This window comes from Tasmannia lanceolata, unplaced genomic scaffold (genome assembly GCF_043159265.1).
Source record: "Tasmannia lanceolata isolate RefF3 unplaced genomic scaffold, GAP_Taslan_0.1 ptg000037l, whole genome shotgun sequence".
In the NCBI taxonomy this organism is placed as follows: Eukaryota; Viridiplantae; Streptophyta; class Magnoliopsida; order Canellales; family Winteraceae; genus Tasmannia; species Tasmannia lanceolata.
The window spans coordinates 58,662,546-58,688,207 of NW_027518714.1; the positions used below are offsets into that span (position 1 = coordinate 58,662,546).

Genomic DNA, 25,662 nt, shown 5'->3' on the forward strand with positions numbered 1-25,662 from the left:
TTCTGATTTGAGTAGGAGATTGCCCGGATTTCCAGGTTTTAGAAATCTCAGGATGGGCTCCTAAATGAATTGTTTGGATCTTTCGACAAGGTGGGCTTCTAAAAACTCCATAAATGCAGATATATAAAATGATTTAGGAAAGAGGATGAGAATGAAAGAAGAACAAAGAGATGGCTCAACTGCAGATAAGCCACGGATGATCCTTCGCTTTTATTTTCGTTGTTTATAAGTGGATGGTTAAAATGAAAAACAATCGTCTACCTTCAACATAAAAATTAGGGCTGGCAACGGGGCGGGTCGGGGCCGGATGTTGGGGTCTCCTACCCCTTTCCCTCTGCGGGGAATTTCCCCCCTCCCCTTCCTCTCCCCTCTGCGGGGATGGTGGGGAATCCCCCTCCCCTCCCCGCGGGAAATATCTAATCCCCTTCCCCTCCCCGCATCCTTCGGGGACAAAATCCCCGCCCCAACATTACCCCCTCTTTAGTCATTGATACACTAATGCTGGGTGTCCCTAATCAACTTGATGCAATTTCAATATATAAAAATGTTATAAATTAACAATCGATAGGCTAACTGTTAATTAAATTAGCAAGAGATTGGTATAAGGAGTTTGTCTTCTCTTCTTTATATATTGATTGAAATGCTGGGCAGCAACGAACGTCCAGATTTCACTTGTTTGCTGTGTTTTTTTACTTGAAGATTTAATAAGAGAGGGCAGATCCATATTCGGTATTTGTGTGTGGACGATGGATGGATGGACCCATTGGACCGACAGTAGCTGTTGTTGGATGATGGGATTTCCGCACATTGCTAATTGGATTCGATCCAACTTCAATTTTAGATCAAGTGGTATCATAGCCTCCCACTTAGAGTACCCAACATCCAAACCCCATTTTGGATCATTAATTTTGGGAAATGTTATGAGCACTACTGTATTCTGATGATCGCACTCCTGACTTTATTAAAAGTAAGGTATGGCCCGCACCATAGGATGATCCAAACCATCCATTAGATGGTGCACACCCTAAATAGGTTGCGCCCAAAAAATCATTTCCTTAGGTTGATCCTAACCCTCCGATCTGTAGAGGTACTGCATGATCCTATTCCTCTATAGATCGGAGGGTTAGGATCAACCTATGGAAATGATTTTTGGGGCACAACCTATTTAGGGTGTGCCCCATCTAATGAATGGTTTGGATCATCGTATGGTGCGGGCCATACCATACTTTTAATAATAAAATGCAATTTATTTTGGCTACCGATGTTGGCACTACGATTTTTTGATAATTGCATACACTCACTCACTCAGCTTGTCTTTATTATTTCAACATCTATCAAAAGGTTATTATAGTTCCCAAAATGCTCTCAGAAGCTAATTAAAAGGAAAAGACAAGCTAAGTCTATGTTTGGGGGAATCTTGTAGCCGATCCACAGAGTTTCTAGTAGTTTTCCTAAAAAAAAAAACACTTAAAAATATACAAAAAATGGCATTGATTAACGGGGCGAGGCGGGGCGGGGCGGGTCGGGGAGGGGACAACTCCATCCCCTTCCCCTTCCCCTCCCCGCACCGGGGAATTTTTAAAATCCCCTTCCCCTTACCCTTACCCTCTCAAATCGGGGAATCCCCTCCCCAAACGGGGCGGGGCAGGGCGGATCCCCGCTTTTTCGGGTGAAATTGCCAGCCCTAATAAAAATCTTCACAAATCGGAGGGTTAACATTGTCAGATTCGTGCCCCGCAAAAGAGTGATTGAGTCTGAAGAAAAAAATATACATTATATATATGACAATGATAAATTCGCACCCCTGTAACATGATTTGACCCACGTACCCTCCTTTGAAGCGGTGCAAATTTACCTTCGCCCTGTGCATATAGTATTTGATGTTTAAATTAAAATATAGTTAAGTAGCTAACAGTTATTAACTTGGTAGTTTGTTAATTAAATATTATGACTTGTATTTTTAAACACACATTATTAGATTAATTATGAGCAATGATAGATGAAAGGGAGCCCTTGCATAAAGACCCGGAAAAGAGCCCTTGATTGGTTCCACGTCATTAAGTGTAACCGAATTTACCTTTTCAACTTATTTGAAACGGTTACACCAATCAAGGGCCCTTTTCCGGCTCTTTATGCAATCGCTCCGTTGCATCTATCATTCCTCATTAGATTATATATTATATTTCAAAAATATTTCTTTACAAAATATAAAGTTTCTAAAAATTATAATTAAATGACTTATTACAAAAAAAAAATCCAATCTAAGATTCCAAAAAGGGATTTGCTAGCGTCCATCGCAGAAGGCATTTCGCGGATGGACTGTTGCATGTGAGCTCAACCACATCATGAATGAAGCCAAAATCTGCTGATAAGTGAGCCCCTGTGGCTGCTCTCAGCCTCTCACATGCAACAGCCCATCCGCGAAATGCCTTCTGCGATGGGTCTAGCAAATCGCTTTCAAAAATCAATGATTTGGATCCTACCACTAGTCAGAGTCATGGGGGAGAGTTACAGCAGAATCCGAGTATAGATCAGAGTGAACCCACATCTAATGTTCCTATAGTTGATGATATTGTATTAGAGCCTCAAGTCAGAAGGTCTAATAGAGAACGACGGCCCTCCAAAAGATATCAAGAAGACTATGTGATGCTTACAGATGGAGGAGAACCAGAATGCTATCAAGAAGCCATAGAACACGAGCAGAAGAGTCAGTGGCTGAAAAGTATGTAAGAGGAGATGAAATCCTTGCATGAGAACAACACTTTTGAGCTGGTAAAGCTGCCCAAGGGCAAGAAAGCACTCAACAATAAATGGGTATTCAAGGTAAAGTCCGAAGAAGGAAATCCATAGCCAAGGTACAAGGCGAGACTGGTTGTGAAGGGTTTTGTCCAGAAGAAGGGTATAGACTTTGATGAATCCTCTATTAGAGTTGCCCTCAGTTTAGCTGCTTCCCCAAACTTGGAGGTTGAACAACTAGATGTCAAAACGGCATTTCTCCATGGTGACTTGGAAGAGGAAATCTACATGAAGCAACCAGAAGGGTTTGCAATGAAGGGCAAAAGAGAATCTTGTGTGCAAGTTGCAGAAGACAATGGTACAGGAAATTTGATTCATTCATAAAGAATCATGGATACACAAAAACAAATTCTGACCATTGTGTTTTTGTTAAGAAATTTCCTAGTGGTGACTTTATTATTCTTTTGCTCTATGTAGATGATATGCTTATTATTGGGCATGATACTAACAAGATTGACAGGTTGAAGAAAGCACTTAGCAAGTCTTTTGTAATGAAGGACTTGGGCCCAGCAAAACAGATACTTGGCATGAGGATCTCCAGAGACAGAAAGCACGGAAAATTATGGTTGTTACATCGAGAAGGTGCTGAAAAGATTTGATATGAGCAAGGCAAAATCAGTGAGCTCTCCACTTGCAAGTCATTTCAGACTTCGTTCTAAGCAAAGTCCTACAAGTGAGAAGAAAGTGGAGGAGATGAAGGGTGTCCCTTATGCCTCCGCAGTTGGCAGCCTAATGTATGCTATGGTGTGCACTAGGCCTGATATCACTCATGCAGTTGGAGTTATCAGCAGATTTCTCTCTAATCCAGGCCATGAACACTGGGCAGCAGTGAAATGGATGGATTTTGAGGTATTTGAAAGGTACTTCCCAAGGATGTTTATGTTTTGGCAGTGGTAAGACCATACTAGAAGGCTACACAGATGGCATGTGACGTCGATTCCAAAAAATCCACATCAGGGTACTTGATGACTCTAGGAGGAGGGGGCAGTGTCCTGGCAATCAAAGTTGGAGAAGTGTGTTGTGCTATCTACCACAGAGGCTGAATATATTGCTCTCACTGAAGGGGGCAAGGAATTACAGTGGATGAAGCAGTTCTTGAAGGAACTAGGTCACAAGCAAGAGAAGTATATTCTTCACTGTGACAGTCAAAGTGCTATTCATCTGAGTAAGAACGCTACCTTCCATGCAAGGTCCAAGCATATCGAGGTGAGATATCAATGGATTCGGGACGCATTGGAAAAGAAAAAGTTTGAGGTTGTGAAGATCCATACAGACGATAATGGTGCTGATATGATGACGAAACCATTACCCAAGGAAAAAGCTTGATTCTTGCAAGCGGACAGTGGGTATGGTGGAGTCCTCCACCTAAGTCGGGAGGGGGAGATTGTTGGGCCCGGTCCCTCCTTAATGGAGAGCCCATATGTTTTGGCCCATCTTTTTTGCCGTTAGAGATAAGCATCTCTTTTCTTATCTCTAGTGCACACGGAAAAAAAATGTGAAAAGTAGCGAGAATAAGAGAGAGAAATAGAGGGAAGAAAGCGGCAAGCTTTGCCGGATCACCCGACGGTCAAATCAGCCCCGATTTGGACGAGATTTCAGTATGTTGTTCCTCGCGACAAGGGTTACAAAGTGAACGGTCCAGATCGCCGAGAAGTCATCTCTAGTGGGTAATTCTATAAACCCACTTTTGGTGAGATCTATCTACTTTCTCTTTAATTACTGTTGAAATCCACCTTTGGGTGAAGTGTTCTATCATTATGTTAGCCTCTAGTGGATCTAGAGAGAACTTTTGTATACCCAATATTATTCATAGTGGAGATTTGTTCGGACTACGGTCCCGTGGTTTTTTACCCCTATAATGGGGTTTGCCACGTAAAATATCGTGCCTTTATTATGTGTTGGTTTGATTGTGTTCCTCATGCTTGATTACTATTAATATTTAATATCTTGTTTGATCTACATAAAGATGGAAAAATAAATCTTGTAATACAGTGCTGTTCATTATATTTTTCCACTGCGTTTGTGAATCCGTGTGTTCATGGCCAACACTGACTAGAGGTATTTTTCCCAATACTTCCATGGGGCATAATTAGACACGATGAAATGAAACCGATGATAGAACAAACACCTGCTAACTTTACCTCAGTAATCAGAACCGGGATTTGGTGTTCAGGGACGGAGCCAAGGGGGGGCGATTGGCCCCTCCGGGAAATTTGAGAAAAAATCTAGACGTTTTGAAATTACCAAAAATGCCCTTTGCACTCATTAACTTTTCAATTAATTTAGTCTTTAGAAAGGGCAGAGGTCGTTTTCCGAAGGACATATTTGGAACTAGGCTGCACCTGTAGCCCTTTGCCTAACAAGAAACCTTGTTATCCGGTCAAAATTGAAACGATGCTCCCTCGTTGGTTTTAAAAAGGTGGTTTTTTAAGGTCTTAAAAAACACCTCTGCTATAGATCGGAGGGTTAAGATCAACTTATGGAATGATTTTTGGGGCCCAACCTATTTAGGCTGTGGCCCATCAAATGGACGGTTTGGATCATCCTATGGTGAGAGCCATACCGTACTTTTAATAAAGTGAGGAGTGCCATCATCAACATACCGTAGTGCTGATAACATTTACCTAAATAAAAAGGCTTATTATTGGTTCCCTGATTGATAACAGCACTCCACTTTTGCTAAATTCAACACACTCAGTTTTTTTATAGTAACACCTTGTTATTCTGTCAAAATTGACCAATACTCATGGTCATGGGTTTTAAAAGTGGGAGTTTTTAAAATCTTTAAAAACACCTATGCTGTTTTTATAACAGCACCCATGTAAATAAAAGGCTTCTTAATGGTGTGTTGATTTTGATAACAACACTCCACTTTTGTCTTATATGAAAACATCACATAAAAGTTGATTTTCAATGCTGATTTTGGATCCATTTTTGTCTAAAATTTTAAACGCGGATCTTTGTGATTGTGGTGGATCATACAATACCATTTGAGCCTGGAAATTTTTCTAGCCCTCAAGCAGTTCTGCAAGTTGTGATTGTGTGGAACTATTCTTTAGGCTTCGTTTCTTTCGACTCATAAAATTTGTTTTACGTCCATTTTACTTGAAAGAAACGGAGCCTAACTAAAAAATGAGCTTGAAAACTTAAAATATCTGAAATCTCCTACATGGGAACTGTAATTGAGGTGCACAAATTTGATGAGTTGTTTGCCCCCCCTCGGACAAATCCTGGCTCTGCCCCTGGGTGTTCTTATCTGGGGGGCGGAGGAACATGAGATTTTGCCATCCCAACCCACATAATGATTCCGGCAGCGAGGATCACGCAACCTAATTTCATATTTAAGATCACTGTTTTTCTTTTTCTTTGAAAACTTTAAAAAAAAAAAGCAATCAAGAATAATAATTACAGTGATGCCTGAGCTGACCACAAATCAATGCATGAAATAAGGGATAAAGGGTCACGGAGAAGAAATGCAATAACATGTATGGGCAAATGCAACAGAAATGAACACAACTAGCCTTTCAGGAAATTACGCTAACGTGATGAGGGCTGCTAGAAGGACACCAGGGCCATTAGGCTTAGCTATAAACTTCATAATCCTTGAAGTTATAGACGTAAGTTTGAGGGCTCAATCCAATTGATGGGCTGCATATTTCACATGAGGCTCAGAGGATGACCCTTAAACTATTGTGCCTTCCTGAGCTTAGGAGTAGCAGGCCTACCACCCAAGTGTTTGGTACATTTCCATGTTGTGAGCCGCCCAACATTTTTGCCAATTTACGAATCAAGGTAGGATTTTTACTCTCAAATCTCAATGTTAATAGAAACACCCATTCACAACATCAAATACACATTTTAGAGGAGACAAGAAAGCTTTACTAGGAAAGAGCATTTGAAAAATACAGTACCATTCACTGCCAAAACATCATCTTTCCCGTCTTTTTCTTGGCACCATCTTTGTTTATAAAGATGAAGGGTTGAGAGGCCATACAACCAACGGACCAACCTGTCCTCATCAATGACTGTTGATGGTTGAGCTGGCAATGTTATGGGTTGATTCTGGCATGTCATATATATCTGCATCTACCATATCTCATCTTTATACAAATTGGAATTTCTCTTCCCCTCAAAATGATTGAATTCTTCTTCTTTTCCTTTTATTTTCATCATCAATTTCAATCCTAAAGAACCCTTGTTGATGACTATGGCAAGTTGGCAACCATGCCTTCTCACCTCTGTCGATTGGTTGCATCTATACTCTTATCTGCAAATGGCTTTCGAATTTAAATATGATTATTTGCAAATAATGGTGGTAAGATAAAATTAAAATAATCTTATTTTCAAATAAGGAATAATTTTGTTTCCTTGCAAATAATGGAGTCAAGACATTTATTATAAGCAACCCCACAGATTCAAACAAACCCAGAGATTCAAACTCAAAGTTCCCTGAATGCAGAAGAAAATGTAGTTCTCACTTATTTGTATTTTTACAGTGAAAAAGGTAAATTTTATAGGAAGAAGACATATGCTGTCCAACTGATTTATTCGCACCATATGCTTTGAGAGGCCTGCAAAAAAAAAAAAAAAACAAGCAAAAAATGAAGTTTAATGGAAAATCAAGCCATCAAATATGCAATGAATTTGGACTTTTTTATTTACTTGATCAGAAGGTGAAAGCTTAATGAATATGAAGGGATTGAGGTTTGACATATCCTACCCAGCCAAAATAGGGTGCCTTCTCGCCCTCACTTTCCCTCTTTGAGGATTTGTCTTCTTCATTGCTTTCCTCAGTATGCCACAATTCCCACAAGCCTTCAACATTCTAGATTTTTTATAATAATTGAGAAAAATAAAACTAAGATATCAAATTCCACAAACTTGTGTACAAAATATAAACATATAAAACTATAAAAGTAATAAAAGAATTACAAGAACATAGTTATACACCATACCAATCGAATTGTATGGGGATCTCTGCCTTTCAACACACCATCCGAATCCTTTTTACTACATTTTCACATCGCAGGTAAGAAAGATACACAAGGCAGACGAAGCTGAATGGATCCCAGAGAAACACAGGTAATGAGCCATTTGTTTAATACATAAAATGCAATACATGCCGAAATTACCCACAAAACCCAAATTTAAAACCTTGCCAGTGAGGGCACCCTTGAAGTTGGTTTTTGCAAGGCCACCCTCCATTCTATCATTATAGAGCAGTGATGGAATGAAGGACGCCATTGCAAAAAATAGCTTCAAGGGCTCCCCAAAGTCAAACTCGTTTCCACTTTTGTGGTGACATCCACTTTTTTCGGCCTCATTATCATAAATGTACTTTGCTGAAATTGACCAATGGGAGCACCCTTGAAGCTGGTTTTTCCGAGGGCGCCCTTCATTCTATCATTCCTCATATTTTTAAAGTTTTCCTCATATTTATAGTTGCGCCATATCCGTTGCTTTTTTTGGAACCGAACCTAACCCGGTTTTCAAATCACAAAACCCAACCGGTTTTTTTATTAGCCAAGTTCCAGGTCACACCCTTCAGAAAGACCCCCGATATGAAGGGTGTAGCCCCTCCCTCATGCTATAAGCACCAATTTGACTGAAGAGATGACTTGCTACTCTAAAATATAAAAGACCAAGTAATAGTCATATGTTCTACCATTTCTAGTAGCGTCTGTTTGGATACCGGTAGCTACCTTGTAGATTAGTGGTATAAGTAGTCAAATAGGTAGGAGACAAACATTTGATTTACCTAGAATTTACCTTGTAGAATAGTAATAAGTAGTGTTTGGTTGCAAACCTCATAGAGCAGTGGGAAGGGGTGTCATTACCAAAATTTTCCAAGCCAAATTCTTCCCTTTTTGATAAATTTTGCTTGGAAAGTATGACGAGGGAACATCGATGTCACATCACCCAACTAGGGCTGCACATGGTTCGGTTTAGAGAAAATCCAAACCGTAATCGAACCGATGAGGCGTATAACAGAACCGATTTTGATCGGTTCGGTTTGGTTTGATTCACGGTTTATCCAATTTTTGGTTCAAATGAGGCTTTTATGTTGCATTTATATCTAGGGACTAGGGTTGATACCCTTAGGCTCTGTTCACTTGTTTTCCCGGGAAAGGAAAAGAAAAGGTTTCTCGGGAATCTGACGTGGCATTAGGAAAAGAAATCCAGGGAAATTGTATAGGTCCCGCGCCTGTTCACGTGCACAGGAACTTGCAGGAAAAGGTTTTCCGAGAAACTGCTTGCCCACCTTTTTTCACTAGTTTTCCCGGGAAAGCAAATCCGACCAAAATAGTGGGATTTGGTTTCCCACACTTGTGAGAAAAGAGACATTTCCACATCATTTTTAACAATATCCATGTCATTATCTGACATTTTCCACCTAGGCTTGTTACTTTCTCAGGAAAGCAAGTGAACACTAGAATTCTGTCTTGTCAAGGTCTTGTCAAGAAAAAAAGAGGTTGTTTTCCAGGGATTTGCTTTCCTGGGAACGCAATTGAACAGAGCCTTAGGGTGACTACAATGATAGAGTTACCTAGACTACCGAAAATGGCAAAAACGCCCTCTAATAAGGAGACAAAAGAAACGAGGTGCAATTTTGAGTTAAGGGGGGCGGCCAAAGATGGGCATCTATAGGGGGTGGCCAAAATGGGGTGTCTACAGTTTTCCATCACTTCGGCTCGGTTCATTTTCGGCTTAAAACTCAAAAAACGTCAACCAAGCTGATATGCATATCGGTTCGGTAAAAGTCTTAACCTTAACCGAACCAATGCCTAGAAAAACCGAACCGAATGGCTGGGTTCGGTTCGATTTATCAGTTTGGACGGTTTTTTGTGCAGCCCTACACCCAACATACAATTATTAACTTTAAAACTCGTATGGTAGTCTCAAGGGATTTTGATGCTAAATTGGCTACCAAGCACCATAAAGTTGAAGAAAAGTGCATTTTTTTTCCTTGGGAAATCCTTGAGGATCCCAGGCATGTGGCAACCAAACACAGCCGCATGGATTTGCTAGGCTAATTCTCGAAAAACCATTTCACAGCTCACTTTTGTTGGAGAGAACAACGAGCATGCTTAGTTTTTTAAAAAGATTTACTTTTTGAGCAAATTTTATCTTGTTAATTTAATTAATCTGAAGTGGTGGTTCTTGCTAGGCTAATTCTCGAAAAACCATTTCACAGCTCACTTTTGTTGGAGAGAACAACCAGCATGCTTAGTTTTTTAAAAAGATTTACTTTTTGAGCAAATTTTATCTTGTTAATTTAATTAATCTGAAGTGGTGGTTCTCTCCTACAATAGTGTGCCGTGAAATTGCGTAGCAAATCCCTTTCTAATAACACGGAAAATATTAGAAAAGAGAGAGAGAGAGAGAGAGAGAGAGAGATCTTATATGATCTTTGAGAGTGTTAGAATATGTGGGATCCAACGGTTGGATTGGGTTAAGATCTCACCATTGGATCATATTGGAGGTAGATTGGGTAAGTTGGCTAAATGAACCAACTAGATAAAAAAGGCAATGGATAATTTCTCAAATTTACTAGAGAGTACTTGCACATATTTTTCAAGAAAAAATAGCGTGGCCCACCTTGTATGAAGATCCAAACCTTTCATATGGATCACTACAGCGTAAATAAGTTGGGATCCAAAAATCATCTATAAACGATGATCTTAACCATCTGATCTATAGAAGGATGGCACATTATAAAAACCCTAGAGATCAAGGGTTGAGGCCATCCTTTAAAGATGAGCTCTGGGGTTACATTGGAGCAGTACAAATTAATGGTTTAGAACTTCCGACAAGGTGGGATTAGAACAAGATGAACTGGAAAGAACAACAGATGGCACAACTATACCACCCCGGCGCCCCCCCCCCCCCCCCCCCCCCCCCCCCCCCAAAAAAAAAAAATCATCCCCATTGGATAATCCTTCCCTTCGATTTTTGTTGTAAGTGGATGGTTCAAAATGAAAAATCAATTGTCCATCTTCAACATAAAATCTTGGGCACAACCTAAGTTGGTTGGGGTGATTCAAATCAATGATTTGCGTCTTACGAGGGAGAGCCCCACCATACTTTCTCTTCTTTTTTTTAAATACATGCCCATCATAGTTAGCAAAACTCCATTCGGCAAAAAAAGGATGGGAAAAATTCAAGTTCATTTACAAAATGTTTTCCTCAAAAAAGGAGTTTTTCACTAAGGGGCCGTTTGGATACTCGGATTTTAGAATCCAGATGTTTAATTTGAAAGCAGCGTAAAAAAGGGTTCATGATCACGCTGTTGTACGCTGTCCTGACAGCGTTTCTTGGATTTTAAATGAGAAATTCAAGTTTTAAAAATCTCTCCTGCATCTTGAGATTTCTAGAACCCTGGAAATATGGGAGGATCTACTACTCTTTTGCTGACGGAAAGAAGGGCGTGTAGTAAAAAACGAGTCAAAATGATGGCTGGTCCACTTCTTCTCTTGTCTCTTAGCTACAATTTTGAAGAAATCCCAAATTCTAAAATCAGCGTATCCAAACACGGCAACTAATTTTTTTTTAAAACTGTATTTTACACAGACAACCCATAAAAAACAGCTTTTAAAACCGTGTTATGCTAAACTATGGTGCCGAGTCTCCACATCTCTTCTTTCTCTCCTCTCGACTTCTCTCTCCTCTCGTTAGAGGACCAACGCATTGGGCCCCAAGCATGCTCCCCAGGCATGCTTCCACTTTCCCGAATACCTATTCTCTCCTTTTTCTATTTCTCTCACCTGTATATCCTGTAAGGCTGTAATGTATATATCCTCGTAACTACCATCCTTAGTTCCTTACCATCATCTTTATTACCATCCCATTTGCCACCATTTAAGTATTGAAGTGAGGCCTCTTATACTTTTTTGTTACTGAGGGTTGAACTCACTGGCTATGAATTCTCTTGTTGCAACCTGCAAGAGATTACAATGAATAACCGGTGTTTAAAAAAAAAATTATTGTGAAAAAACCTAGTCTCTCCTCGTTTTGGCGCCTCCAGCTCCTATTGTCGTCTCAGGCAAGAGTTCAGCGACCGCTTGCCTTCTTATCATGGTTTTAAGTTTCGACCAGAAGTTTCGGTTCGGTCCAGACAGAAACCGGGTATACCCTAAACGTTACAAAATTTCAGTCGAAATTACGGGAAATTTCGTATGAAATTTAGGCCACGTTTGGATACCCACAAGATTTAGATTTGGATTTAGTTGACATTTTGAACTGGATCAGATCCTAAAAATTTCCAAATCAGCTACGACAGTGCGAAAAATTCCAATTTTCAAATCTTTTTTCCAAGATATTATTTTGAAATCAATATTTGTGGCAACTTCCTTCACCATTGCTGCTCCTCGACGTTGCTCCAACAGCAGCGAGACATCCCTCCTCTCTCTTTCTCTCTCTTAAAACATGTTCATGAAGATGATGGATGTATTTTGTATCCAAAACTCAAATCCAAATCAAAATACAAATGCATGAGGTATCCAAACGTGCCCTTAAGGAATTTCACCCAAAAATCACGATTTTTTCATTATTTCCGGTCGTCGAAATGTTGTATGAAATAAAATATTATTTTATAAGTTTCATCAGATTTTAACCAAAATTCACCGAAACGCATTCAGAAACCGAAATTTGAAACCATACTTCTTAGTTCTTACGTCTCCTCTCTCCCTTTTCGTTACCTCTTCTCTCTCCCTTTCCCCACTCACCTTCCGGTTACGAGCCCCTCATTCCCCTTCTCTTTTCTCTGTCCCACCCCCTATATAGGCACTGCTCCCTTCCCTCTCTCTCTCTCTCTCTCTAGCTCTCTCTCCTTTTGCTTATTACCTCCAGTTGGACAACCAGGGCGTGCCAATCCCAATCACAGGCACAACTATAGTCCCCTGTTCATTTCTCTGTCTCTATATTTGCCCTCTCATCTCGTTCCCCTTCTCGTTTACTACATTTCTTTTCTTTCCATCAATATAAGGCCACCGATACCGGCACTACAATGCTTTAAGAAATGCACAAATTCAGCTTGCCATTTCTTCTTTAATTGGTTTACTGAAATCATTTTGGGAACCATAATAACCTATCTCATCTATTTAAATAATAAAACGCAACACTGTGCTTGTGCGATTCTTAAAGCATGGTAGTGCCAACATCAGAAGCCTAATATCGCACAAATTTTTTATTTCCCCAAATCATTCCAGAATTTTTGGATGCTTTATTTCAGAATCTGAACTTTGTGCCCGTGCATGGAAAACCTGAAACATCAATGAAAGAAATATTAAAAAAACGCCATTTGTGATTTCTGTAATAGCCAATGTAACAACCAGTGCCATGCTCAAGTCATTCACATCTTGGACATAACATAACTGGAGACATCATCAGTGGCTTCTGATCTCCATAATCACTAATCACATCTCAGCACAAACACAAAAAAGAACTTACATTGAGCATTGAAAACCAAATTCACATAAAGAACAGGAACCAAAGACTTCCTGCCATGGAAGAGAGCAGAATTCACTAGATGTAAGGGAGAGATGGATAACCTAAGTAATCAGGTTTCAACCACCTAATTGATATTATTGAACCATCAAAATAAGGCTTAGAGGGGTTAAATTCCATGGGGCATCCTTTCAGACTCAAAATCGAATCCTGCAATGGATATCTCAAACGCCTGCTAACTTTAGCTCAGTAATCAGAACAGGGGTTTGGTGTTCTTATCTGGGAGGGGGTGGAGGAACATGAGATTTTGCCATCCCAACCCACACAATGATGCCGGCAGCGAGGATTACCCACCCTAATACGTCATATTTAAGATCACTGTTTTTCTTTTTCTTTGAAGCCTGAAAAAAAAAAAAAGCAATCAAGAATAATAATTAGAGTGATGCCTGAACTGACTACAAACCAAGGCATGAAATAATGGATAAAGCTTCACAGAAAAGAAATGTGATGACATGTATTGGCAGATGCAAGCAACAGAAATGAACGCAATTAACCTTTCAGGAAACTACGCTAACGTGAAGAGCTTAAACATGTGGGCCCACATGCAGGGCCTGCATGAAGAGGCTCCCGGGGCATTGTTGTGTCATTTTTCTAACTTAAATATCCAAAAAATAAAAGCATTCCCTCACAAACAGTGAATCTGCAGAGATCTAAACTTCCGGTCAAAACAAACATTCGAATGTCATTATTCTGGAAATAATCTATTGCTGGTTATATTACAAGAGAAAAGATGTTCAATACCTACAGACAATGCATTCATAAAAAGTGAATCTGCAGACAAACAGTGAATCTGCAGAGATCTGAACTTCCGGTCTAAACAAACATCAGAATGTCATTATTCTGGAAATAACCTATTGTTGGTTATATTACAAGAGAAAAGATGTTCAATACCTACAAACAATGCATTCATAAAAAGTCGCAATAGCTGTCTTAATAAGACCAGAATTAGCATCTCAGATTAGAATGTCTAAACAAACATCAGAATGTCATTATTCTGGAAATAATCTATTGTTGGAATTTGTTGTTTATGTTACAAGAGAAAAGATGTTCAATACCTACAGACAACACATTCATAAAAAGTCGCAATGGCTGTCTTAATAAGACCAAAATTAACATCTCAGATTAGAATGTCCCAATTTGTACCCCAATTCTGTAGCATGAGATGTCACTAAATATCGGTGAATTTTTTTATGTGTCTCATGATACAGCAACGTACTTGTACTTGGGCAAGATGTTTTATGTTGCCGAGGTTTTTTGTTGGTAAGTAGGCAACAAATAGGCTACTCATGTCTGACATCATTATAATCACGCATCAATCATCAACTATCAAGAAAGAGCATAAATTGAAACATGGACTTAGCCTATTCCCATTTTCACATATCAATTGCAACTTGGTACAAGAGCAATGGAAGGCTTGGAAGCAACGACTGCACTTCTCGCTGCAAAAAGGTAAGTTAATCATTGCTAACGCCACTTGGCCGAACTGCTGATATTAGCAAATTGTACAGTCAGGTTTTCCTAAGAAAGGTCGATTCGGTACCTGAGTAAATAGGCTGATTTATCCTTCCTTTTTTTTGAAGATGCGTCACTTAGGTACCTGAGTAAATAGGCTGTTTCTGGAATTTTTTGAAGCCGGTTGAGATGTCTTGAGGCCCTTCAACAGTGGCAAAAATGCCTTACAGTTTGTTTTTTTTCAGAGATGTGTCAGACCTATTCATGTCGTTTTTTATGAGAAATATGCAATGGAGGTAGCCTCACGGAGACCCCTAAAGTGTTGAAGGAGCTGGATCATTTTTACAGTCCCCATATTCCACCCCCCCGCCTCCAAATCATATCTTTTGCCCTACTCCCATTCCGAACATATTGGATGAACATGGAATATTGTTGTGTCTGAAAAATACGATGGCTGAGGATGCTGGACTGTTTAATGGGTATTGCTGCCATTTGTTTATCATCTATCCTTGGTACTAAATACCCTCAAGCTGCCACAGGGGGGCTCTGCAAGGCCTCGCCGACTGAAAGGACAGCCATGTCGTGTCAATGGAGAACTTAGTTGATAAAACTTCATCCTTATCAGATCGGTACAAAATCGTGTTTTGATTCTTGGAACGGGACCATTTTAAAGAAAGGAGTCCCTGGAAAGTTATTGCGACCTTCCAGATGTCCTGCAATCAGTCAAAACATGGATACATCTGCGGTTAGAAGTAATCCTAGTGGTGGATCAGTCTTGGGAACCCATGGTGATAATCCAACTCAACAAATCACTAATGTGAAGCTGTATAAGACTCATTGAATCATTGATCATGGCTATAAGGAAGTTTGTATCGAAGGCGACTCAGGTGGTTATCAATTGGCTGGAAAAACGATTTAAACCTCCTTGGAATTTTACATATAATATAAGTATAGAGAAAAAATGAATATCATATTTGGTCTCCATGATTGTTTTTTTAATCTATCACCCATAGAGAAATAAATCTTAATTATTCCTTATCTAATTTTGGATAATCTTATAGAGATTTTATCGTATGGCATTATATTTCAATTTTTCAAAATTGTTTTAGTTAAGGTCATTTTATTCCTTTTGGCTCTTTCTTGAGCCCTCTTGCAAGATCTATTTTCCTACCTTTTTTTTTTGAATGGTAAGGAATATTATTATAAGAAAGGAGGGGAGACCCCGGGCGACTGAGATGGTCAATACAAGAGAAAATAGTAGCAACACAGAAGAGATACATAAAATCACGAGCCCTCAAGATAGGAGGAAGTCATACAACTCTACTCCCTCCCTATGCACACCGACCCTGACTAGCCTATCTGCATCGCCGTTCGCGAACCTCCTTACATGCTTTGTTAAGTGATTAATGATCCTGTTGTTGGCTCATGAATCTCGCCAAACGAGTGCGCAAATCTCCACGGATGTGGGTGACTCCCCTTCAGCCACCTAATAAATTAAGGCCCTCTACTACCAGTCTGTCCATCATGTTACCTTCTATGATCCTTACGCCTTGGAGGACCGCTTGCACTGCCGCCTCTTTGGAGTCCATGATCCCAATAGGACTTGAAAAGGTTTGATGTAGTTACACCCAGTTCATCCCTCCGTACTCCTATTCCTGTTGGCCATTAATAAGGCTAGATCCATCAAAATTCAATTTCATTTTACCTGGACCAGGAGGGTACCCAAGCAGGGGATGGAGTCATCACTTGCTTACTACTAGTACACATTTCCCTCCATACATGCCAGAGGTACAAAACAATTCAAAAAAGAAAAAAAAACATGCCAAAGGTCAAAAGCTCATACAAACCTGAAACTCGGTAGGGTCTTTACCCAAGCAATGGTTAGGGAAATCACCATAGTATAGATAAATTGCAAAGACTTTACAAAGCCCTCAAATACCCCAAAGTTCCTTTCCTACCAAAGAATCCATAACGGTGTTGCCAGCAATACCATCTTCCAGAGACTCTTTCCTTTCAATCGTTAGGGGAAATAAAACGAACTGTCCAATAGGTTGCTCAACCTTGCCAGAAAGACCCACAATAGGCCAAATCTTCTCAAGATCTTGCACCAAATTTCTCTGCAGTGAAGAAACATATGGTCTACTGTCACACCTAACTTCACACATAGAGCACAATGGTTCACTATAAGCATATGACGATTGCGCAAGTGATATGAATGCCTAGCATACCAATCCCAATCCTTTTTCTCATACCGATCCACACGCACCAGAAACCCTAACTAGGTAAACGGAAACTTATCCACTGCACTGCCAATCTTTCAATTGACTCAACAGGGATATGAATGCCTAGCAGCCTGGATTGGCGAAGTTTGATCTCTGACAGGTTACCAATGAATCACATTAAAAACAAAAAAAATCAAGAAATAAACTCCTCACATATGCATAAAGACCACCCTCCTTCTCATGAAGCCTAACACGACTGCCAACTTATGGTATTTTTTCAGCGGAACTAAGAACATAAGCAGGAAAAAAGAGAATTTTGATGGGGACCACATGCATGAAGAAATTAAGGTTAGCAAGTCTTTGTCAACACGTAATCTTAACCCTTAGTAAAGTCCTGAAATGAAGACACAAAAGATGGAAGGCCAGTTTTGTCAATTTTGACTAGTTTGTCCGTTGTCAAAAAGTCATTTGTGACAAAAGACCCTTTCTATAGGTTTTCATAACCCTAGGACCACAAGTTGATATTTAATTTTTATTTAAAACTCCTTCAGAGTTATCTTAGGAAAAACTATTATTAAGAGTCAGTTTCCTATTCGATTTGTTTCTTATTTTGGTTGATTGAATTAAATACGGTAGTTTACTATTTCCTATTGTCTTTTGTTAGAGAATATTATAATCAGGAATATTAGCCAATCCATCAATTGAATCCAGCTAGCTTGTCAAGTCCGGCTCTAGCTAGTAGATCAGCCACACAATTGGTCGACCTCCAAGCACTATCATTGTAGTTGTCTTCCCTCCATGGAGATTTAGGAGTACTTATTTAGAGAGATGTGGGATATGATTTTGTGGAGCGTACTTTTTCTCATATCTACCGTGAAAGGAAGTCAAGAGCTGTCACGCTCGCTAATTTTGGAATCTCGTGTACAGAGTTGTTAGTATGGATGAGATGCCAAGTTTGCATCTTGTTGGATGCACTCTAACTTTCTCATTTTTTTCCATTTTTGGTTCCTCGCGTATCTCCTTTTTTATTAATATAAATATAGGTTCAAAAAATTACCAAACTAAGAAATCCCAACAACAGTCTATTATCCAACAATCATACCACTTCATTGTAATTGATAATGAAGAACAGTCCGGAGAACCATCTCAGGATAGTTGCATCAGAGTAATGTGCTCTAAAATAACAAGACATATCCTCCATTGATTATAAAAACTGATTATTAGTTAGATAAAAGTTCCAAAAGGATCAATCTTTCAAAAAAAAAAGGTTCCAAAAGGATCAAATATGCAGCAAAAAAATACAAGCCACCTTCTAAGGATCAAATTATTGGCTTTGCTGCCATGGACTGGAACTTTTACCTTCACATTTGAAGCAGAAGATCCTGCTGCTGCTACTTGTTGATTGAAACCTTGCCTCTGAATCTCTAAATGCAACTCAGGAGCCTAAATAGATGAAAGGACTTGTCAATTACAATTTTAGATATTGGAGGTGCAATAAAAGTTCCCAAAGGATCAAATATGCAACCGTGACAGAATAATGAGGTCATAAGTCTATAATTCCATCGAATGGGGACATATGGGTATAATGTGTGTGTGCGTGTGTTCATCGTGTGCACAGGTAAATGTCTATGTGGATAAGAGCATATATCATGCATGCAAAGAATTGAGTCATACTGCAAGATAACGTGAAGCAAATGCATATAATAAACCAATATTTGGTGCAAGTAAAGCAAATGATAATATATAAACTGAAGTTGAGAATATTCATATGAGTCTACCAACCCAATACCAAAGCACTATAAACATGCCTAAAAGCAACACAGAGCAGATTAGGATACAAAAGATAACTGAGATAATCTGTGAGCCCCAAATAGCTTTTGACGACAGGAGCAAGATAGCATCTAAACAACTTTTGAGGACTATAATTGCCGAAAATCTGTGAGCCACTAAGAGCTACACCTAAAGACACCTCACAATCTCAAAATTAAGCACCTAGTGATGGCCAATAGTTATTTTTTGGTAGGTAAGCTGGGATTGAACCTCCGACCTCCAGGTTGAGAGAGAGAGAGAGAGAGAGAGAGAGATCCAAGAAGAAAGCTGTATTTTTTCCTGAATGAAAAGACCATTCAACTTTGGGAACTGGTTGAATCTTCAGGCATTTCTAGCTCAGGTGGTTCGTAACAAATACTGAAATACATCGTATGGCTTTGAGATTTTTTTTTTCAATGGTTATCGGCTTATTGCAGTGAGATTTGAGAAATCAGCCCTCTAAAGCACCTGGGCTGACTTTTGACTGGATGGCGTTCAGCATAGCGTCATATAAAAAAAAACTATTAAGTGTTGATGCAGTCAAACAGCTTCCAAATCTATTTGATTTGGCCCATTTAACCTAATTTAAGCCACATGAACTCATGTAGAGAGCTCCCTATAGTAATGCTCTATTGACAAGGTTTTGGTTAATTGTAATGCGGCACTAGAGGGGGGAGAGGATAGAGAAACATAAATTAGACCTCCATTTTTATCCATCCCAGAAGGCTCCAGTTTGGACGTTCTGGGAGGAATGATACAGCAATCTACAATAAACCCAGTTAGCCTGTTGATCTGCCATGTGGCTGTTACAAAAGATTCATGCAACATGCATAAACAAGTTTCACTTATCATGAATTCTCATTACAAATGCTTTTTGTTTCCAGGATATGTTGAAACTCCGGAACATCTTGGACTTATCTTAGACACACTTGACTAGAAAATTTGCCATAAATTTTATTAACATGAGAAACATAAAATGTAAAACAATAGTAGCTAATGATAACATGTTACAAAATATAGTATATAGCATCACAATAAACCACAAGAAGGATCATGAGATACCTTTGCTGATACTTCTAAAGACTTGAGGTAAAGCTCGTTGGTAGGATCCTATGAGAAGAAACACTACTTTAAGTTCCTTTACATATAAATATGCAATAGTGAATGTTTACATGACCAATAAAAATAGATAAAAGGTGTAATACATCAGTATATAACTTCAGAAGGCTTTAAGGATGCGTATGACAAAGCAAATACCTCATCTACTGCTTGCTTGAAATATTCAGATGCCTTATTAAAAGAAACTCTTGCTGCATCAAAATCAGGAGTAAGAAATGCATGGGAAGTGTAAGCATTGCCTAAGCACCAGAGAGTATCGTGCTTCCTTGGGCTAATTTCCAATGCCGCCTCCAGCTTTGAAATAGCATCTACATAAGTATTTAAACAAAAAAAAATTAGTAAATGAAAATGATAAAATATATAGAGAAATTGATGTAGGGGCAGACCTTCATCTCAGAGGACTGAATGAGTTTCTTTTATGTTTACATTTAGGCCGTGGTTTTGTCTGAGTTTTAATTTTGTTCTTAGGGTTATGTATGATTAGTTGTTGTTTAACTGGTGGGGACCATCAGCCCACTTTATAAGTTAAGTCACTTAAGATATAAAGGTGAGAACCATTATTACACTACTTAAATCACTTTAGTTATAAAAGTGTGGAGCATATCACATAAGTGAAGTTTAATTACGTAGTTTGGGACAAAGGTTTTGTTGAGTTGAGTTGAGTTGTGTTTTTATTTGGGGGCTTCAATTTTGAAATCTTTAGATTCGTAGAACTTCTTGGAGATCTTCCACCAATAGAATATTCTCACCATTGCCAAAACAAATAGATAGGCGGGAGGAGAAATATTGGAACACAGTCTTCCTGTTTCTCCATAAAAGGGATTTATCATCCACCAATTCCTCGAGCCTATGACATATGCCAGGATTTTAGTATTTGGAGTATACAACCCTAACTCATAATTTATCATTGTTGAAAAGTCTCCACCACCATTTTGCAAGAAGAGCAAAATTTTGGGTTCTAATATTCTTGATAACAAGACCAACAACATAGGACAATGCATTGTCTCTCAAATAAACATATGATCTCTCATTAAAGTTTAATAACCATTTCATAATTTCCGAAGTATCAAATTGATTCTATCCTCCACAAAAGGATTCTGTACATGGACAGAAAATGGGTTGGAATGTTAGATGGAGACGCGTGAATTAAGGTGAATCTTTCGGGGAAAGAAAGGAACTTGCATTTCCAGAATTCAAATAAGATGATTCTTAAAAGCTATTTAATCAAAAGTCGTCTGAGATTTAGAGAGCATTTGGGCTTTACACCACAACCATTCAATGTAATCAAAATATGTATGTTCACTTTGGAAAATTCCTATGAAGGCAATTCAATAAGGGGTGGACTTCTATAATTCAGGATTTCTTTTGCTTTTTTTTTAACGGTATGATTTTTATTTTTTTTGCTCTTGTTTGTACTTTGGTTTCTTCTTATATTTGGTTCAATTATGCTTCATTAAACCAGTTCATAACTTCACACATAATTCCTGATATAATGGGAAACTAACAAAGTAACTGATTCTAACTTCCAGTTATTAAATCAGTTCAAAACTTCACACGTATGCCATCTTTTTTCGCATTCTTTTGAGCCACTTTGGAGAGCATTAGTGTAGTATTCTAATGTAAGAAGAACTGTCTCATAGTAGCATGTCTACTAAGAAAGATTTGGCGTGGAAACCTGTAATGAATGTGTAGGAAAATCTTAAAGGATACATTACTTGTAAATTTTGTGATATGCAATGAATGGAAGGCGTGAATGACCTCAAAGGCTCAAACATCATTTCATCAAAACACACCAAGTGATATGATCATGTAAAAAATGTTAATCAGATGTTACAAAGACAGTAAAACAAACTCTTATCTGATTTCATAAGTAAAAGACATCAAAGAAATGAACCGGTTCCAATATTAGAAGAGAGCCCGTGGAAGGAATTTGTATCCGCACGTAGTCAAGTCTGAGGATCCAATGAATGGTTACTACAATTGAGATTTATATTGGGTAATATATAGAACCAAGCAGAAATGAAGAAGGCAACCTAGTAGAGATTAATACAGGGTATCTTGAATGACAGGGCAAGGTGGTTGTCGCTTGTGTAATACCTACTGCCTACTCGAATGACACTTAAATGGTAACACATTGGGATGTGATTAGGCATCTTTTACAATTAGAGACTGGCACTTTGGATTTAGTGCAATCTGCTGAACATCTTTAGATGGCTATGGCCTATGAGGCTTTTCCCCCTAGGCACTTCCCTCCAGAATTTCAGATATAGACCATATATTTTATTTCCTATGCTGGAGATCGCATTCTAATATACCTAGGAAAGGGAAATTAGAATGTGGATAAACTTTCTAACCTCGCGTGGATTTGGAAAGTCCATTCTCCGATCATAGAAGTATATGTTAGAGTTGTAATAGGGATGCATTTTGGATCTTAGAAATCTAGGATGTTTTCTTCTTTCTTTTGTTAGTAGAAATATATTCCATTTGATGAAATAGAGGCAATTTATACATCAACATCCAGATAGAGAGACATAGAAACTAGGCATTTTCAATAAATAAATAAATATTTGAAAAAAAATTATTGAAAGAATTTTCAATAAATTATTGAGTATGTAATCTACTGCTAAGCAGTCCATTTTTCACTAGTGTCAGTGACAGAATGCAAAAAATTTAGAAATAATAAGTTGATTTTTTCACCCCCAAGACTACCAAACACTGAAAGCACAAATTGTTCAGCCGACGGAAAGACTAATACCTATCATCAACTTCATCGACTCGGCCATGGTCTGAAACTGCGACAACTCAAGAAGCGCTCCTCCCCACCTAGTAAGGTTCTGAAATAAATAAATAAAATAAAATTCAGAAAATTTTCAAAACTGATAAAACTCATAGATAGATAGATAGATAGATAGATAGATAGAATAAAATAGAATAGCCTTTGCATAGGACGTGGTCATTGAATCTATGTTGGGTTTTTTTCCTTTTTGCTTTCTTTGGCAAAGCCATGTTTTGATATTTGCACAAACTTCCCTTGTCTTTTATTATTTAAACAACTGTCAAATGTTATTTCGGTTCCCAAAAAGCTCTCAGAAGCCTATTAAACAAGAAAAAGACAAGCTGAGAAATTATAAAAACATGGTAGTACAAATATAAATAGCTACATATAAATCGATAGATTAACGTTTGCATAGGACGTGAACATTGAATCTTTGTTGGGTTTTTTGCCCTTTTACCTTTCTTTAATTTTTATTTTATTTTTATTTTTATATGTATGTTACGGTTCTATTCATGTTTACAAGTTTCAAAAACACACGGAAGCTGCTAAAGATTATTTCGTTTTTTTGTATGCTAGGGTTTACCGCATGTTTTCAGGTTTCAAAGATATGAAAACTGTTGAAGAAGATCTTTAAAAACACCAATCCTGAAAGCAACTGACCGAAACCCAAAACCCTAAAACATAAAACCTAAACCCTAAACCCTAATCAGAGGAATGAATGTTAAGAGTCAAGAAACGGAAGATTAGAGAGGGAAAAGGGGTTTGTACACTTACTTCTGCATCGAGAGGGTCTTTGGCGAAGCTGGCCTCGGCGGCCTTACGAGCGTGCTCGAAGAAGAAGAGACGGTCTAAGTCGCTCTGTGGTATTTCCATGGCTGCCCTGAAAATAGCACAGACAAATTCTAGGGTTTTTGGGAGCAATCGAAGGAAAGGGATTATTTTTAGTAAGAAACACGGTTTGGACACGTGGCTCTTACTTGGGGTTGGAAAGTGGAAATGTTCGTTCCTGCACTACTATCCTTTGTTTGGTTGGAATGGGAAACGGAACATGACTGTCCCTGTTTAGCCTCCCAGGATGGAAATATCCCTCGGGGAAGATTTTGGTAACCCCAGTATTCTTCCAAAGACGGAAAAATCCTCGAGGGAATATCTCGTAGTTCCCATGTTGCACCCCCATGGATGGGATGGGTTTATAAGGGTTTGGGCACCCTCCCTTAACACTTAGCCTTTTAAGGGTGAGTTCTACCCGAGTCCCAACAATTACGGTACTAAGTCAGGGCCAACCAAGATAAGGGACTAGGTGTGACACAATCTGGTATATGGGACAGGCTTTGAGGGCCTAGCCTAATGTATTCAATCAATCCTGCGGGGTTTGGTGCATTGGTTAGGTACCACACATTTGTTACGGTCCTAAGTGGGACCTAACCTGGTATGGGATACAGCTTTAAAGGTCTTAGCCTAACTCTTTTTCACTAGTCTTGGTGCTTTTGGCATCAAAAAATCAAGGGAAGTGATATATCAGCCCCTTCTGACTACTTGGGACACCCAACAACAGTGTATCAATGACTTCTGATGTACTTCATGTCAGAAGGATTCGATGGGGCTGATTGGGCGGGTGTCCCAAGTAGTCATAAGGGGCGGTACTACCCAAAATCAATTTTGGACTCACAATCAATTCTCAAAATTCAAAACACACCGGGCTTAATCCACAGTGGAACTCGATTATTTGCTGTTCAAGTCCAAATGAGATGTTAGAACTGGGTGAGTGATTCTGAACAAATCATGTAACTTTTTTTTCTGATAGGTAAGATGGGATCAAACCCACAACCTCAAGGTTGAGATACAATGCCTCAACCATTGAGCTATAGGTCCAGCCCTGAGTACATGTAATTTTAGTGGAATGGGAACCCTACTGGTGAGTCACGAGCCTAGTAACTGATAATTGATTGGATCAAGTGATAACATAGTGACCAAAGACATGCCTGCCGAAGTGTTGACGCCCCTCTTGGTTCCTCACTGAAAATGTGTGTTTCAGTGAGATGCCTTCGGTGCTAGCAATGAGATGCCTTTGGTGGTAGCAATAAGAATGGGATTGTCTTCTATGGAGGGAGATAAAGCTCCTTGCCCGGATGGGTTTTGTATGGCTTTTCTCCAATCTTGTTGGAAGTATGTGAAGGGGGATGTCATGAGATTCTTTCATGAATTCTTTGATGGGCTGGAGCTAGATTGTGGTACATGTTTGACTTTTATCGCACTCATTCCGAAAGTAAAGGGTGCGTCATCTATTGGAGAGTTTCGCCCTATAAGTGTTGTTGGATGCATGTATAAGCTTTTGGCTTACAGATTGAAGTTGGTGATGCCCTTCATAATTTCGGATGTTCAGTCGGCTTTCGTTTCCAAATGTCAAATTCTTGATTGTTCCCTTATTGCTAATGAGACTATTGACTTTTATGTTAAGTGTGGAAGAAGTGGTGTTGTATGTAAGCTGGCTATGGAAAAAGCATATGACCGGGTGGAGTGGCATTTTCTTGATTATGTTATGGGTAGAATGGGCTTTGGTGGGAAGTGGAGGGGTTGGATGGCGAAGTGTATATCTTCTCCATGGTTCTCTATTCTTATCAATGGTGCTTCTTTTGGATATTTTAAATCGTCAAGGGGCTTAGGCAAGGGGACCCCTGTCCCCTTTTCTCTTTGTTATGGTTGCGGAAACTCTCAATGGTTTGATTGCGAAAGGGAGTGCTAATAAGCTTATTCAAGGTTTTTATGTTGGGGATAAGGAAGTGGAGGTTACTCATCTTCAATTTGCGGATGATACCTTGCTTTTTTGTTCGCCGGAGGTCAAGTCGGTTCTTTATCTCAAAGCTATTATCAGGTGGTATGAGCTGATTTCGGGTCAGCGTGTTAACTTTCACAAGTCAAAGTTGTATGGTGTTAACTTGGATTATGAGCTTTCTCTTTGTTTGGCGGGTATTATGGGCTGCA

The 25,662-nt window shown here is 39.0% G+C and overlaps 1 protein-coding gene across 1 annotated transcript; it reads right to left on the bottom strand.

The window, feature by feature from the left end:
- Window positions 1–13,081: 13,081 nt before the first annotated feature.
- LOC143862643 (mitochondrial import receptor subunit TOM20-like) lies at window positions 13,082–23,633 on the bottom strand. The gene is made up of 6 exons (XM_077373715.1): window positions 23,455–23,633; window positions 22,660–22,738; window positions 20,043–20,212; window positions 19,848–19,895; window positions 18,336–18,419; window positions 13,082–13,643 (listed from the first exon to the last, which is right to left on the bottom strand). Exons 1-6 carry the CDS (start codon window positions 23,551–23,553, stop codon window positions 13,518–13,520), a joined length of 606 nt encoding a protein of 201 aa, XP_077229830.1. The 5' UTR covers window positions 23,554–23,633; the 3' UTR covers window positions 13,082–13,517.
- Window positions 23,634–25,662: the final 2,029 nt, after the last annotated feature.